This window comes from Triticum aestivum, chromosome 2A (assembly GCF_018294505.1).
Source record: "Triticum aestivum cultivar Chinese Spring chromosome 2A, IWGSC CS RefSeq v2.1, whole genome shotgun sequence".
Lineage (NCBI taxonomy): Eukaryota > Viridiplantae > Streptophyta > Magnoliopsida > Poales > Poaceae > Triticum > Triticum aestivum.
Window position 1 is genome coordinate 92,622,874 of NC_057797.1, and position 16,971 is coordinate 92,639,844.

General features: G+C 45.1%; 2 protein-coding genes across 3 annotated transcripts; one reads left to right on the forward strand and one right to left on the reverse strand.

The window, feature by feature from the left end:
- Positions 1 to 4,799: 4,799 nt before the first annotated feature.
- Positions 4,800 to 10,197, forward strand: LOC123187745 (pre-mRNA-splicing factor SYF1). The gene is made up of 7 exons (XM_044599668.1): positions 4,800 to 6,134; positions 6,414 to 6,739; positions 6,818 to 7,002; positions 7,097 to 7,267; positions 8,606 to 8,806; positions 9,174 to 9,425; positions 9,515 to 10,197. Exons 1-7 carry the CDS (start codon positions 4,924 to 4,926, stop codon positions 9,968 to 9,970), a joined length of 2,802 nt encoding a protein of 933 aa, XP_044455603.1. The 5' UTR covers positions 4,800 to 4,923; the 3' UTR covers positions 9,971 to 10,197.
- A 383-nt stretch (positions 10,198 to 10,580) lies between these two features.
- LOC123187746 (nodulation protein H) lies at positions 10,581 to 14,001 on the reverse strand. Of its 2 annotated transcripts, XM_044599670.1 has the most exons (7): positions 13,369 to 14,001; positions 13,116 to 13,271; positions 12,669 to 12,910; positions 12,321 to 12,579; positions 11,673 to 11,852; positions 11,115 to 11,270; positions 10,581 to 11,023 (listed from the first exon to the last, which is right to left on the reverse strand). In XM_044599670.1, the coding sequence occupies exons 2-7, from the start codon at positions 13,116 to 13,118 to the stop codon at positions 10,847 to 10,849; spliced, it is 1,017 nt and encodes a 338-aa protein (XP_044455605.1). In that variant the 5' UTR covers positions 13,119 to 13,271; positions 13,369 to 14,001; the 3' UTR covers positions 10,581 to 10,846. The 2 variants fall into 2 exon arrangements, with proteins under 2 accessions (XP_044455605.1, XP_044455604.1); XM_044599669.1 differs by lacking the exons at positions 13,116 to 13,271; positions 13,369 to 14,001 and having other exon boundaries at positions 12,669 to 12,952.
- Between the last annotated feature and the right edge of the window lie 2,970 nt (positions 14,002 to 16,971).

The following is a 16,971-nucleotide window of genomic DNA, read 5'->3' on the forward strand; positions in this document are numbered from 1 at the left end:
TAAAAAATGACTTTTTGTTAAATACTTCATGAACATTTTTTAAAAACCATTAAAGTTTTTAATGTTTTAAAAAATCCATGACCATTTTATAAATGTGCAAATTTTAAAATTCAAAAATACGTTTTAAATTTATGAGTATTTTTTAAGTTCGTGATTTATTATCTGAAATCACATCTTTTAAAGTGAATACTTTACAAATTTCGTGAACACTTTTCACATTCTCTGAAAAAAGCGTTAAATAAAAAAAGTGCTACAAAATAGATAATTATATATATATATATATATATATATATATATATATATATATTCATCATCCAGGGTGCATAATAAGTTATTCTTCACCCGAAGTAATCTTACGATCATTTCATAATTAAATTACATTTCGAATTCAAATAGTTACATTCCTATTATTCACTACGTAAAATTTGACATAAGAAAATAAAAATATAGGTCATAAGACAAGAAAATTTGCAGTTTATGTGTATTTAAACTATGTTTTTACGTTTGTAATTTTACATAACATAAAATATTTTTTACGGGAATTATATATTTTCTTATGGTTCTTTTTTGCGTCGGAAATAAGACAAAACTTACGGAACGTAAAATTACGATGCATTGATGATAAAATAGAGGGGGGGTGAAGAATAACTAATCCTCACCGAGGATGACGAATAGCGCGACCCTTTCCTATATATATATATATATATATATATATATATATATATATATATATATATATATATATATATATATGCAAATTGCTATTAGGGGCGCCGGCGTGGGCAACCTTGCTATTAGATGCGTTCCTCGCAATATAGGAGGACTTGGGAAGCTTGCTAAGTATTACCTCCGTCCCAAAAATCTTGTCTTAGATTTTTTTCTTCTAGATATGGATGTATCTAACACTAACACAAATCTAAGACAAGTAATTCAGGACGAGGGAGTAGGTGTTTGAGAGAAACAGAGGTGTCGACTTGAGTTTTGTCATTGTCTTTGGCAACATCTTTTTATAGTGGTGCTCTTGCGACTGAGTTTTCTCTCTCTACCGTGGTGGTGCCATAGGCCAGAGGAGTTTTCGACCTCATAGATTTTCTTATACATATATGATCAGTTTTGTTAATTGTGTCGTGTTGCTTTTGCCGGTTTGATTATTTGCGGAGTTGAACTCTTTCCTCAATGATGTAGTGAAGATCTTGTGGTTCAATAGCCTGCACTTGGGATTATTCTCGGACCAAGTCCGGTCATGTCTTTCCATCTACTTTTGGATGGACGACTCAACGGGCTTTCGAAAATCTTTGTCGATAATCAAGTTCATCCTGATGACCGAGTATCAATCTATGAAGTCTTAGAAATATTTCGTCTAGCAATATTTGATTACGTGAAGAAGATACCTCTACTGGATTTTATTGTAGTTTTTAGCTGTAGAAATTACTTTCTAATCTCTTAATTCTTGGCTCTAAAGCATTGTATCTGTAATTGTTACGAGTATGAATTAAGTTACATGTATTATAAGAAAAGAACTCGGAATGGTCAGAGTAACTACTTCTAAATGCATTATGTTGGCAGGATGACCCCGGGTAGGCCCAAGACGGCAAACGACGCTTCCAAACATCGGGGCGGCCAGCGCCCCTTGGTCCGGTTGCCCGGCTGCTCCAGCCGGCTCGCCACCCGGCTGCTCCAGTCGGCTCTTTGTCTGACTGCTCCAGCCAACCCGCTACGCGTGGTCAACTGCAACATCGGCCTGACACGAACAAGACAGCCATACCGCGGCCATGCCGTAACTACTATTGTTGATAAAGCATACACTATTCACTCGTCATACTCGCCGTCATGTATATTACTACTTGTCCCTGGGCACTAGTGTAAAGTGACCCAGGGGGCAACTCCCTTGGAGAAGAAGGGAAAGTATCCTGTACTCCAGTGAATTGGGTGCTCCGGCTGCACCGTCCACAGCAGAGCCGTTAGATACAAAATACAGGAACAAGATGGAACGCGAACCCCCCACCCTTCAAATTTTGTAAAAAAGCCCCACGTAAGCTAAGAATAGCTGTAGTGTCCACGCCACTTAGCTGTGCTTATTCCCGGTTTGGATCAGAAAGAACACGAACAGGCTTGGGCATCGGCGGACCTCGCCGTGGGCTGCGGCAGCACTTCCAGCGGACAACTAGCCCCACCCCTGCCCAGCCCTTATCCAAGTCTGCGCAACCCCCTCCACAGCCATACACAGCGGCCAGCTGCGCCATCTGCCGTCGCCAGAGAAGAGAACTCCCAGCCTTCAGGTATGCTTTTGGATGTTACTGATTTGTGTCATTATTATGTATTTTGTATCTAATCCATTGTTCCCTTTATGCTGATTTTGTGAGTTGTAGGTTGTAGCCAATCCTATCTTGAGTAGAATATGTTTATATCTCTCTGTATAGGAGTGCGCGGCGCAAAATTAATCAACGAAATTGCTATATTTTGCATATACTATATATTCTAGCAATTGTGTATAAGAAAATTTCAGCTATATATGGTCTGACAGTGTATATTAGTTGACGAGTACCAAGTAATTTTATCTACCTGTTCAAGCCCTGAGCGTGAAGTGGTTGTTGGCACAAGAGTGAGATTCTACTTGAAGGCAAAAGATTGAGATTCATTAACACCTGCAATATGTTCCTACAGGCTAGTGGTGACAAAATGTCATTACATTCCTACAGATTTGCCTTTTTGGTGCTATCACGCTATGTGTCCATGCCTCCATGGCATAAAAGACATCCTAAATTATGTTGCTGTACTCAGGACCATTTTTCACAAACACTCTTTTCTTAGTACACATAAATGCCAATGCATTCCATACACATTTTCATTCTTCGCTGCTTTAGCATGGGATTGTTGTTTTATTTAGACCTTGATGTGCTACAGCTCTCATGAGAACCTAACTCTTTGTTGTGCTAAATGTAATGTCTAACACTTTTTCTGCACCGAGCAGGGAAGGATGGAGTTAATGACAATCGTTGCTCCAAGTGTCAATTCTGGAGTTCAAGTTCTTTTTGTGTGTGTGGATATCAGTTTAAGTTTTTTGAAGGTAGTGCTATCCTAGCAGCCAGTGGCAATTTTTGTTTGATGTTACACACGCTCCTGGTCATATAGGAGTTGAGGTTTGGAATCATTTAGATTGGAAAGCCAACAAAGGAGTATCTGAAAAAAATGCTGAATATTATCCATAAAGCTAACCTTATGAAGTGTCATGCTGATGCAAAGCTTTGTACATTAACTTTCTTTATATAACATTTGTATATGTCTATACTGGAACAGATCTTTTCATTTTGTTTGGAGACAAAGTTAGTACACATGCTGGACAGAAATTACACATTTAGTTAAGATTGATACTCAATGGTGCAATTTTCAGAAAATGCTTGGAAACGAAACCTGTACCACGGATGCTACATTAGGACGTCTTCTAGTACATTGAAACATGTCAACGGTCCAGGCACACCTGAGCCAAACCATAGTACAGTCGTGCTCTTTCTATTCCAAACTGTGAGCAGCACATGATGACATGTGATCGAAATGTTACAGGTATTCTGTACTTACATGGTGATCTTTTTGCAAAATTCGAAGGGTGGGGAGTTTGGGTTCCATCTTGGCCTATATTGTGTATCTAGCGGCTCTGGTGTGTATGGTGCAGCTGGAGCACCCATTCCATTGGAATACAGGATACTTTCCCTGGAGAAGAAGTCATTCCACAACATCCATCCACTCACGGGCTCACTTGGTCACAAGCCACAAAGGCTCCAACGCCATACACTCACGGACTCCACAAATAGATGAGCATATATCTCTCTTCTGCCTTATCTGATACAGCTCCAGGAGCAACTCTCTACCGCTACATACACTGCATAAATTATCAGACATGCAAGAGTAAGGGTGTTATCTTCACATGAGGGCTCCGAATCTGGGTAAACCACCGTGTACCATAGTTGCCATGTTTCCGGTACGGTGGGAACAAGGAACGGGAACGAGGGACGGGAGTCGGTGGCTGAAAAAAATAGGGTACAACGAGGGTATACATCTCTCGAATGATTTTTTTATAGCGGGGACGCGATCCAATCCGTTTGGGTACGATGGACCCGGTACGGTACCATGGGTCGACGAACGCAGTTCCTGAAGAACGACGACTCCCTGACGGTCATAATTCCTTGTTGTTAATGAATCCCTTGCAACTAATGGACTGGAGGAAGAACGAGGAGTCCTTGAGAAAAGAAACGCCGGCGTGAGTAAATTATGCCTCGCGTTTTGGTTGTTGGATCCTTGAACCTGAATCGAGGAGCAGGCTGCGGGGACGCTGAATCTTCATCGAATTGTACCGAATCCGACCTCGTTCCCAAATCCGATTCCGGGTCGATGAATCGGGATCGAGGGACGGCCTACCGTTCCCCGTTTCCGGCCACTATGCCGCGTACTATTACCCAATACCCGTCCCGGATCTCCACTGCAGCCTTGCCCTCACCTCAAAACCACCCCCTGGCATCTGCCGTGACCCTACTCATCCCGCGAGAACACCACGACACATTATACATGCTTATTATAAACACTATAGTCCCTCCGTTTCATAATTTTGACAGGGCAAGAATTATTCTAAAAGTAGTGTTTGTGAAAAAAAAAAACTCGGCGACGCCGGTTGTTCTGTGCAGCTCGGCCCAACCCGCTGCAGTAGGCGCCGCCTCGGGAGACGAGTCCATCCCCCGCCCACACAGAGTCCAACGGGCCCGAAACGACAAACAAAGAGGCACCGAGAGCCCGCGCCGGCCTGGTACGTACACGCAGCCTCTCCACCCGGCCGTCGTCTCGCTCGCTGCAATTCTCTCCTCCGCCCGCATCGTCTCGCCCCCAAATCCTAAACCCTAGCGAATCGGGTGCCGAAGCCGACTCGCCGCGACGATGCCGTCGGCCGCCGCGGGTCCGGCGGAGGTGGCGCTGGCGCCGCCGGCGAAGGCGGCCGCGCTCCCGTTCGCCGGGATCTCGCCGGACCTCTACCCGACGGAGGACGACCTGCCCTACGAGGAGGAGATCCTGCGGGAGCCCTTCAAGCTCAAGGGGTGGTGGCGCTACCTCGTCGCCCGCGCAGCCGCGCCCTTCGCCAAGCGCGCCGTCATCTACGAGCGCGCGCTCAAGGCGCTTCCGGGGAGCTACAAGCTCTGGCACGCCTACCTCCGCGAGCGCCTCGACCACGTGCGCCCGCACCCAATCTCCCACCCGGCCTACGCCTCCCTCAACAACACCTTCGAGCGGGCGCTCGCCACCATGCACAAGATGCCGCGCGTCTGGGTCCTCTACCTCACCTCGCTGCTCGACCAGCGCCTGCTCACCCGCGGCCGCCGCAACTTCGACCGCGCCCTCCGCGCGCTGCCCGTCACGCAGCACGATCGCATCTGGCCGCTCTACCTGCGCCTCGCCTCGCTCCCGGCCTGCCCCGTCGAGACGTCCTTCCGCGTCTTCCGGCGCTACCTCCAGTTCGACCCCTCCCACGCCGAGGACTTCATTGAGTTCCTCGTCTCGGCCGAACGCTGGCAGGAGGCAGCCGACCGCCTGGCCTCCGTGCTCAACGACGATGGCTTCCGCTCTGTCAAGGGGAAGACCAGGCACCAGCTCTGGCTCGAGCTCTGCGATATCCTCACTAAGCATGCTGATGAGGTCGCAGGGCTCAAGGTGGATGCCATACTGCGGGGCGGGATACGCAAGTTCACCGACGAGGTTGGCAAGTTGTGGACCTCGCTCGCTGATTACTATGTCAGGAGGACCCTCTATGAGAAAGCAAGGGACGTCTTCGAGGAGGGGGTTTCTTCAGTGATGACAGTGCAGGAGTTCAGTGTGGTGTTTGAGGCTTATACACAATTTGAGCAGAGTATGCTTGCGGCAAAGCTGGAGGCAGCTGAAGAGGATGGGGCTGCGGGGAGCGACGAGGGTGAGAAAGGGGGCAAGAAGAATAAGGTGGAGAAGCTAGAGAAGGAACTTGCAGCGTGTTGGTTGAATGATGAAGATGACACTGATTTGAGGCTGGCAAGGTTTGAGCGGCTATTGGATCGCAGACCAGAGCTCCTTAGCAGTGTCCTGTTGAGACAGAATCCACATAATGTGGAGGAGTGGCACAGGTGAGACTTGATATAGCACCTTGATTTATCAATCGGTTCTGCTTGACTTACATTAAGCCACTAATATTGAATATAAATCAATCCATCCATTGCATTTATTCTCAAGGACAAGTTCCTAATTGCTTAGTGGTAGCGACTCTCAAATCTTATTTAAAGTTAGTTGAAGCCATGGAATGTGAAATTACCCTGTCTAGTTTTTCTTTTACTTCTCAGCCTAGTATGCATTTTAGGTGGTCTCCAACTTGACTGAATTGTCTAACAGTGCAATAATATGTGCAGGAGAGTTAAACTTTTTGACAAGGATCCCGCAAAGCAAGTAGCGACATATGTCGAGGCTGTGAAAACTGTGGACCCAATGAAGGCAGTTGGGAAACCTCATACTCTATGGGTGGCATTTGCAAAGATGTATGAGAAACATAACCGCTTAGATAGTGCTGAAGATATCTTTAAAAAGGCCACACAAGTGAACTATAAAGCAGTGGACCACTTGGCTACTATTTGGTGTGAATGGGCCGAAATGGAGCTCCGCAACCAACATTTTGACAAGGCAATTGAGCTGATGAGGTTAGCCACAGCAGAGCCCTCTGTTGAGGTGAAGAGGCGAGGTATAATTTATTTTGCTCAGTTGTGTTGATTTCTTGTATATTTGGCAAACCATTTTTGCTGACGATTTACATTTTCAGCTGCTGCGGAGGGTGACGAGCCGGTCCAGCTGAAATTACATAAATCTCTGAAATTATGGAGTATCTATGTTGACCTGGAGGAGAGCCTTGGGTCGTTGGAAACAACCCGTGCTGTTTATGAGAGAATATTAGATTTAAGAATTGCCACTCCTCAAATAATTCTTAATTACGCATTTCTTCTTGAGGTAGGATCTTTGCTCAAAGTACATACTTTTGAAGTTTCAAGTAGACTTGTCCAATTGATCTGCAATGGTTGTTTACTATTTTCTTCCTCTGCAGGAGAACAAGTATTTCGAAGATGCATTTAAAGTGTATGAAAGAGGTGTAAAAATATTCAAGTATCCCCATGTTAAGGATATTTGGGTGACCTACCTCACAAAGTTTGTAAAGCGGTACCAGCGAAGCAAGTTAGAGCGGGCAAGAGAGCTGTTCACGGAAGCTGTCGAAAAGGTAAATAAATTATCTTGTCCCTTGAATTTTGTCATCGGTCTACTTATGCTGCCAAACACACACCAAACAAGTTAGAATTTCCATTTGAGCCTATATATATAGCCCACAAATCTCCTTACCTAGGGGTGATCATGCATTTCCATTGGTAAATGACTCAAATTCTACCATGTCAGTTTTATGATTAGGCGAAGTACTATTGTGTAGTGTCAACTACCATGTACACGTTCATATATATATATATTGTCCATCTCATATTTTAAAATATTCATGCACATAGAACTTTTAAAAACATCCATTCTCGATTTTTAGAACAAGGTATCACCCTGTTGGCTAGGCTCGCAAGGAGTAGCCCACTCGTGCTCGAGGCCTAGTGGTGCATGATGCTTAGAGACTTCTATAAAAATATGCCTCTAAAGGTGTCCTGAATGGTCTTGTTTTTTTTTTTTGATGTATTTGAAAAAAAAAAGAATGGTTGTTTCCACATACTTAAGATCAAATCAGTTTGGCGACCTCAGGGATGCAAAATCAAAACATATCACAGTTTCATATGAAAACACAAAGCTTCATGATTTAAAACTTTTTCCCTGTCAATTGTCGTCAGTTACCACCTAGTAGGATAAAAAATACCAATAACTATTCCCCCAGCAGATTTTTTTAGGGCCTGTCTAATTCTAAGTTGCGTGATTTTTAATTCATATGTCGTCATATCAGAGTTTCATATGAAAATCGAAACATATCACAGTTTCATATGAAAACATGAAGCATCATCATGATTTAAAACATTTTTCCTACTGTTTGTAACTAGAACTGTTACCAACTTGCATGTGTCAAATTACGTTTCTAAACTGGTGATCTGATCACAAATTCTGAAGGGGAGCCTTGGCGCAGCGGTAACGCTGTTGCCTTGTGACCAGGTCACGGGTTGAGTCCTGGAAACAGCCTCTTGCAGAAATGCAGGGAAAGGCTGCATACAGAAGACCCAAAGTGGTCGGACCCTTCCCCGGATCGTGTGCAAGCGGGAGCTACATGCACCGGGCTGCCCTTTTTTTTATCTGATCACAAATTCTGTCTTTGCTTCGCTTCTTAAGAACAAGGTCATAATAATTCTTGTGATGTGATATCATTGTTGCTTGTACTTTGCTATATTTGCACTTGTTGATTTCCTGTTTTCTCTCAGAACCTTCTGTTGCCGCTTCTTGTTATGCGATTATATGTGCACTTGCTTGCTTATTTAGACAGAAACCATTCTTACCTGTTCTTTTCTTGCATCACATACTCATCTAAAATATTATGTTCCATAAATTGTCTTGTTACTTACATTTTGCTTCTTTGGCTCAGGCTCCGCCGCACGAAAAGAAGGCCTTGTATTTGCAATATGCTAAACTGGAGGAAGACTACGGCCTCGCAAAACGTGCCATGAATGTATATGATGAAGCTGTAAGGGCTGTTCCCAACACTGAAAAGATGAGTATGTATGAAATATACATTGCACGTGCTGCTGAACTTTTTGGTGTTCCAAGGACCAGACAAATATACGAGGTAAGTGTATTATCTTGGTTTGTCTCTGGTTTTCCGTTCTTGCTTTATAATGTTGCTTCTGGATTGGCATTTTCAAGTCCTTGTTCCGAGATCCATTTTTTGTGGATTTCTGGCATGGCAAATGGAATAGATTTATAGTGACCCAGCTTCTTAATCTTGTTTCTTGCTGATTAGTTGCAATAGTTCATAACACATGAATCTTCTATGCTCCCTCTAATGGCCAAATTTGTGTATAAAAAAGTTCAGTTGTTATTTTCTCTACATTTCACACTCTAGATTTAGCCTGCCTGCTCCCACAATGCTGACAGATGTTTTAGTGGTAATACATGTACTAACTTTATTCCTGGCTTTCTTGGCATCTTTGCAGCAAGCTATAGAATCTGGTCTCCCAGACAAAGATGTTATGGTGATGTGCATGAAGTTTGCGGAACTTGAAAGAAATCTTGGAGAAATCGACCGTTCCCGGGCTATTTATATCCACGCCTCCAACTATGCTGATCCAAATTCTCACCCAGAGTTCTGGAAAAAATGGAACGACTTTGAGATCCAACATGGTAATGAAGATACATTCAGGGAGATGCTTCGCATCAAGCGTACAGTGGCCGCTAGCCGCAGTCAGGTATGTCACTTGGATCAACTCTATAGACAGTTTGGCATCAATGAACATCCTTGCGTTGTAAACTGACGCTGTACTTGTGCCATGTGCAGACTCATTTCATCCTTCCGGAGTACCTGATGCAAAGGGACCAGAGGCTAAACATGGATGAGGCGGTCGACACTCTGACGCGTGCCGGTGTCCCGCAGGATGAGATGGCCGCCTTAGAAAGGCAGCTAGCTTCTGGACCATCCCCGGCGCCAGCAGCGGCTCCAAGCACCAGTACGACTCCTGCAAACAGAATGATGAACTTTGTTAGTGCCGGAGTAGAGGCACGGGCCGAGAGCAGCACGCAACAGGCTGCTGCTAACAACGAGGACATCGAGCTGCCCGACGAAGAGAGCGACGAGGAGGACGATGTCCAGATCGCGGAGCGGGCTGTCCCTGAAGCCGTGTTTGGCGAGCTCGGCAAGAGAGCCGCAGAGAGCAGGGAGGAAAGCTCTAGTGCTCAAGAGAACAACGAGCAACAGCTGGGTGCTCTCGAGAGAATCAAGCGAAGGCGTCAATAGGGTCGAAGATTGTGATCCAAGCACGCCATTACCTGTCGTTTGAGCCTAATGATGTTGTAGCTGTTACGTGTAACATGTTCTTGCTAGCGTTTGCTCTTCTTGTACAAGGATTTTGCAGGAGTTAATCCGGTGTGGATCCGCAGCGTTTTTCTGTGTACAAACTGTAAACTCTTGGGACACGTGTCCATCATTTTCAGTGAAATTTTGTCGATTTCAAGGATGAACAATGGACTGGCAGCTTTGTTTGGATGGTGGCCAAAGTTTACCCTACCAAATTTTGTTTCATGACCAAAACTTTGGCCAATAACTCATTGTGCACAACCAAACTGCCATTGAATAGCGTTCGCTTACCACCGCTCTCCCAGCTGATGTTCGCTGGGTAACATTACCAAAACTAAACCAATATTTTGGCTAGTTAAATATTTGGCAAGGCAAACTTTTTTTTGGCTTAAAACCAAACACATCCTAAAGCCTTTGTACTGAGAAATATACACATTTGTTTTCAATAACTCTTTTCAATAATGTATTATCCAAATTTGATTTCAAATAGTGAGTTACTTCGTAGCTCACAGATTTGTCCATAGAAAGCATAAAAAAAGGGAAAGAAATGTAGCTGAAGAAAACCAAAGAATACACCATCACCAGATGCCAACAATTTTGAGCTACTCTGTGTGGTCTGAAAGTAATGAACGCCTAAAACCTGTACATTTTGCCCTATTATTTCCATATCGATCTCTAAGCTTCATGCACTTTAACTACCTCATTGTACAACATAATCAACCCTCTGGAGACTACAGGTCTACAGACTTCCACTACTCTGTGGTCTGAAGAGTCCCTTGCAAATGATCTTGAACCTACATCAGAATCCCGAACGCATCACTTCACGTAATCTGCGCCATCGAGGAAACGCGCGTACTCTGTCCTGTTGAGTCTGCTGTTCACATCCTCCCAGTTCCTGACAAGATCCGGAAGCGGGCGCGTATGGATCTTCACCTGCCTGCTCACCAGTTTCCTCACCGGAACACCGAGGAATTCCTGCACCTGGAACAATACCTGCACACACAGAGGCAGAGACGTGCTATTAAGGTAAACCATACTCTATCAATACTTCGTTAGGGCATCCAAATGAGTTCTACTCCAGTACATTTCTGTTTCTGATTATGTCCTCGTAGTAGAGGATCATGCGCCGTGTCGTGTTGAAGCTGTCCAAGCAGTCTCCCATGTACTTCTCGACGTCCCTGATGTTTGAAACCAGGGTTGACACGTCCAGTTCTGGTTTGAATTTTGCGAGTATCTCGGCCTGGCAGAGAACAAAATAGACTTATCAGATGAAAGCACCAGCTAGTATGACCAACAGGTTGCAAATGAAAAGTCAGTTATGATGGTTGTTCGAAAGAGAGAGGAAGTGCATCAGTGTGCACCGGTTTAACATTTTATTCTGCTCATTCCAGATATTATCGACAATGGCGTTACAATCTTTCTTAAATGCAAAAGCAGAAGATTAAAGTTTGACCAGAAGTTCAAAGTTAGTTTTAGGATTTTAGCATTTCAGAGCCCCATGTCAGCAAAGAGGTAGTTTAGCTGTATGGTTTCAGAACCAGGGTAAGAAAACAAGTGCCTCGCATTTATGCGAAAAAACGTGAGGGAACAGAGCAAAGTCACTGCAGTAAATTTACTGGAATTCTCTGTGCATCGACGATACCTCTTCTTCCGAGTGAACGTGAGATTTATGGGTTCCATTCAGCTGCTTTGCATCTCTGTCATAGTTGTTGGCCAACACAGAGATAAGCCTGCGCAATGTATTTCTCCTGAAGAGAAATATCACTGAGACACCCTTCTTGTTCAAATAACTAAGTATTTCATCATGATGGTCCATAAAACCCTGGAAAACACAACCATAGCAGTTAATGACATAGAAATATTTTTTTCACTTGTTATCACTAGGCATAATGTTGTTAATGCTAACGGTACACTGAACAATACAAACATCAACATCAATAATCATGATTGACCAACCTGGCTTTTAGAAAAGTTTGGTATCATTAACGTGACCTGACATAGCACTGACATCTGAGAAATGCAGGCATGTTATGGTGTGGTACACTTCAAAACTCTTAACTGCAGTTTCAACATTATCTGAACCTTTGGCAAGCAAACCAGATCATAAGGCCAGTTTGCTCTCCATATTTCTATCCACAATAAATAGACTAGATTGCAATATAAATAACTATGGCAAGGCACAGCTTCAAAGTGTACAATTTCTGAAATCACGGATAACAAAGCAGCCAAACTACCGAAGAAATGCTGAACCTCCAAACATGGACCGAGAAAACAGATGAGGTTTAAATACCTGATTTAGCATCCACTTGAATCCAAATGCAGCCGTGCACTCATTCTTTGCTGCACTTGTGAGCCAGTCCAAGTCATACAGTTTGTCGAGTGTTTGTACGATGGACGATATATTTTGTCTTCTATCCACTCTGTTGAATATTTCGCCGTTCGAGCTGATGTTAGGGTGGCTGTTTAGCAGTGTCTCGAACCATCCACTTCCCGATCTTTGCATCGACACGATCACAAAGAACCGAACAGGATTACACGAGCATTCCGCCCTATGGAAAGAAACATGTGTCAGAAAATCTGCATACTCGCCAGGGGGATGCCAATAAAGAGTTTGTCCATCCTATAAAAGGAAAATTACCTGCTGTAACCCTTTGGCTTTGGGAAGTGCACGTAGGGCAGCTCCTCACTTGGAACATAAGGCTTTGCGCAAACATGTTCATCTTGTTCTTGTGCACCATTCTCCTCCACATGCTTGCTCTCCATCCTTATCTGATTGAAGGAGAGGTAGCACACATAGAGGCCAAAGAGCGCGATGAGGAAGACGAGGGTCGGCCGCGGCGGCAACGACGCCCCCTTGGAGCCTTTGAGCGGATATGGGTGCTGCAAGTTATTACCAAATCCATCCATGGTCAGATACTGCTGTTGCTAATACTGAACAAATAAGTAGCACCAAATCCATGGTGAGATACTGTTAGTAGTAATGAACAAATAAATAGTACCAAATCCATGGTGAGATACAGTTACTAATAATGAACAAATAAATAGTAGTAATACCAAATCCAGAAGCAGAGCGGTGGTACGGTACCATTTTGTGACTGAAAGTCTGTAGCAGAAGAAGATTCAGTGCGTGGGCCGGGTTCTGGTCCTCCTGCTCGCGCACAGCAGCAGAGTAACATGCCGAGGTCTCCTCATGGATGTCAGCAGCAGCTGGCCATGTGTGTTGGATGAATCGTCGCGCATCCTGGTAGGTAAAATTACAAATTCCTGCAGTCAGCAAACCCAGCAAAACACTCCCGCAAAAGAAAAGAAAAAGGAAAAGAACTCGTAATAGTACATACCAGCACCTAAGACTCTGCTAATTTCAAGAAAAGAAAAGCACCAGGACTCTGCCGAAAGGGATGCTTCCGGGAAACCGGGAGAACCCTAGGCTGAGGGGGAGGGAGAAGGGAGAGAAGCCCCGGGGCAGGATTCGGCGCCGAGAAATGGCGGAAAGGAGAGTTGGGCGAAGAGCGTTCCCGCGAAATGCCGGCGCGAATCTGCCGCCGAGAGCCTCGGCACGAAATCAGGAACCCGCGGGCCGGATTCGAGCTCCGAGGCGGCGAAGAACCCAAAGCCGGCCGGCTGGTTGGAGCAGGAGCAGGAGCAGGAGGCGGAGGAGGAAGACGAGCCCAGGTGAGATTTTGCTTCCCCGCGCCGCACAAGACAGGCAGCTCTGGGAGAGACCACGCGAAAAGGGAGGAGGGATCCCAACGGAACGGAAGAGTCACACGGCACGAACAGCCCCTCACACCTCAGCTGGCGCGTCAGCAGGAATCGCTCCCAGCTTCCCTCCCTCCCTCTCTCTCTCTCTCTCTAATTTATAGTAAGAGTGAGGGAGATAATGGAGCACGAACGAGCTCGGGTTTTTTTAAGGAAGAAGAAAGGAGAAGGGAATGGAGCAGGAACGGGTTTAGAGTTTGATTATTCGACGAAAGGGTGTGAACGACCGACGGGGAAGAAGAAGAAATTAGCTCAATTAGTTAATGCGGAGGAATTAGGAAATTGGGAGTGAGCGCGGCTGCCGCCTGCCTTGAGCCCTTGACGCACAAAGTGCAGGCGGAGTTAATGAAGAGGGGGGCCGTCGCTGCGCCCGGTCTTGGTGGACCATCGTCGATTAAACCAAGTGGATGGGTGATGTCAATCAAAAAATAGAAAGAAAGAAAAAACCCAAAGGGATGGATGATGGTGCCGGCAGCCTCGAGAGACCTTTTTTTGTGAACAAAAAGCGGTTTCATCAGGCTATTGTTGTGGATCTGGTCCGTCCTCTCGGGTGGAGCGTCGGCTTGACCCGCGATGCTCGGCGTTTCACCGACACATCCTCATCATCATCCTTCTCCAAATGTCGCCGCGCGCCGCTCGGCGTACTACGCGACCAGTCCAGGCGCACCAGTTGTTCCATGCACAGGTTGTGATTTACTCCCTCCGGTCCTTTTTGCTCTGCATATTAGAATTCTCTAAAGTCAAACTTCACAAAGTTTGACCGTATTTATAAGAAAAAATATCATAATCTGCCAGCTAAAGTTATACAATATGAAACTTTAAGTCATGACACATCTATTGATATTGATTTCAGATTGTGAATGTTGGTATTTTTTCTATAAAGTTGGTTAAACTTTACGAGGCTTGACTTCAGTCAAATCTTATATGCGAACTGAAAAGGACCGGAGATTGTGTGCGCCCAATTGTCAAACAAAAAAGAAACAGAAGATTGTGCGCGCCCAAGCCATCCTGATGGCGTGTCTGCCTGTTTGCCCGCCCTCTGAATTCTTTTACACGAAAACGATTTGGCGCTTCGACAAGTAACACGGACCGCCGTATTATTCACATCTTGATTTGTCTCTTCGTTTCTTTCCTTTCTAAATGCAGGTCGTGTGTCTTTTTTTTTTGCAAATAAATGTAGGTCATGTTGGGATTCGAAATGTCGCCACACGCGCTTTGGTGCAGACGACTAATCCCGACGTGTCGGTAGTTTTATGAGTGGGTATTACTTCCCAAATGTTAGACACAAGTGAAGTCTATTTTAAACCTTGATAATGTAGAGCGTGACGCAAATAAACCCCGGCGTTCAAATCCCTGAAGTCTATACCCTAACCTCTCTGATCCTGGTTGTAATCGCCCCTACGCCAGGATTAGGACTGGATTTGCTGACATGGCATCGGGAAATGATGGGATTGCAAATTAAAAATGCCACGTGAAGACGCGCCGCGGCTGCTGCTCCAGCTGCCATTGAGCTCCTTTGCTAGCTCTGCCCCGCCATCTGCCATCTGAATCTCAGTTTCAGTGGCTGCGTTCGGACGCATGCCACATATCCATGTTTTTTCTCACGATTTTTTTGGCCACTTAATCATAACATATTTCATGCAAATAACAGTAACTTGTATGCCTGATTGTGTTTGCTAACACTTATTCTGGTTTCACCAATCAAATCGTAAACAGTAGTCAATATTTTTCCCCTTAAATAAAATAGACTGTACACAAATTCTTTCTGATACAGGCAGAAGAACAGAGGTAATCATCCGCAAAAAGGAAAAAAAAACAGAGGTAATCAGTAAATTCATCTTGTTATTATTGCCTTATTATCTGACGAATAGTAAATCATGGCCTACAATATGGACAATCGAAAATGACAGAAGAACATTTCCAACTACACTTGATTATATATATAATACTCCTAGTAATCAATAATGAATCATGGGCGATGGCGATGAGGAAATCCAATCCATGCAGGCAACAACACGATGGTCCATGGAGGCACGCAAGAAGGGGGCTGAGCTCCGACCATGATCACACGGCGGCGGCATGAATGAATCGAACGGCGATGTGGGCCATGCAGCCGTACTCACGGGCGTGGGCGGCCACGGGGACAGCGTTGGCCGGGGTTGAGGGTGTCCTCGCTGCTCTTGGACGCCACCAGCGCCGCCGTGAACTGCCCAAAAGTCCGGCCGTACACGTTGACCTGCAGGTTGTCGAGCGCGTCGCGGAGCAGGCCAGCGGTGCCGTCGTAATGCGCAGGCAGTGGTTGAACCGCGCGCTGCGCGAGCAGTCGGTGTCGGCGGCGTCATCAGCCTCGAGCTCCACCAAGCACCAGATCGCCGATCTTGGACTCTGTGCTGGCGGCATGGTCGACGGCGATCCTTTGGCGAGCATCGCACATCGCAGGCCTTGGATCACCGAGGCGGGGGAGGCCTCGGAGCTCCGTGGGTCCACGCCAAGGGAGCGCAACCAGTGGTCGTAGTCCGCACAGTAAGCCAGGCAACCATGGGCCCACATGCACGTAGTTTTTTTTTTGAGCATACATGCACGTGGTTAACTCACCCTAATCCCGTCATTTTCAGAGCCGCGTAGGAATCCTGTGTTTGGATACGACCTGAAGGTAAAAAACAACAGGGATAAATAAGGTCAGGATATGGATTTCAAGGATTTGAACGTCAAGATTTATTTGCGCCGTTCTCTATATTCTCAAGGTTTAAAACAAACTTAAAATCTAAGGCGTGTTGGCACTTAGCTCCTGACCAGCTATTTGCCCGTGCTGCAACGAGGCGCAAATACTCTAGTGGTTCTACACTAAAATTGGCCAATGTACACCTTACACACACACACAATATTCTAGATTTTGATAGGAATTAATTTGATTTGAGTATGGGTAGGAAAATGCAAGGAAAAAAATTGATTAATTTGAGATTTTGGTAAGATTTGATTTGGCATGGGCAGGGGTAGACAAATAAAGTTTTTGCTTGAGTTGAGATTTTGGTAAGAATTGATTTGATTTGATTTGATTGGGTTAATGCATGACATGGTTTTGAAAAGTACCGATTTTATTTTGATTATTTCAAATTGCCCTATTTACGATTTTTTTTCTGTGTGCGGCATCTGTTGAAAAAACCAAAAAAATCAAAGTGGAG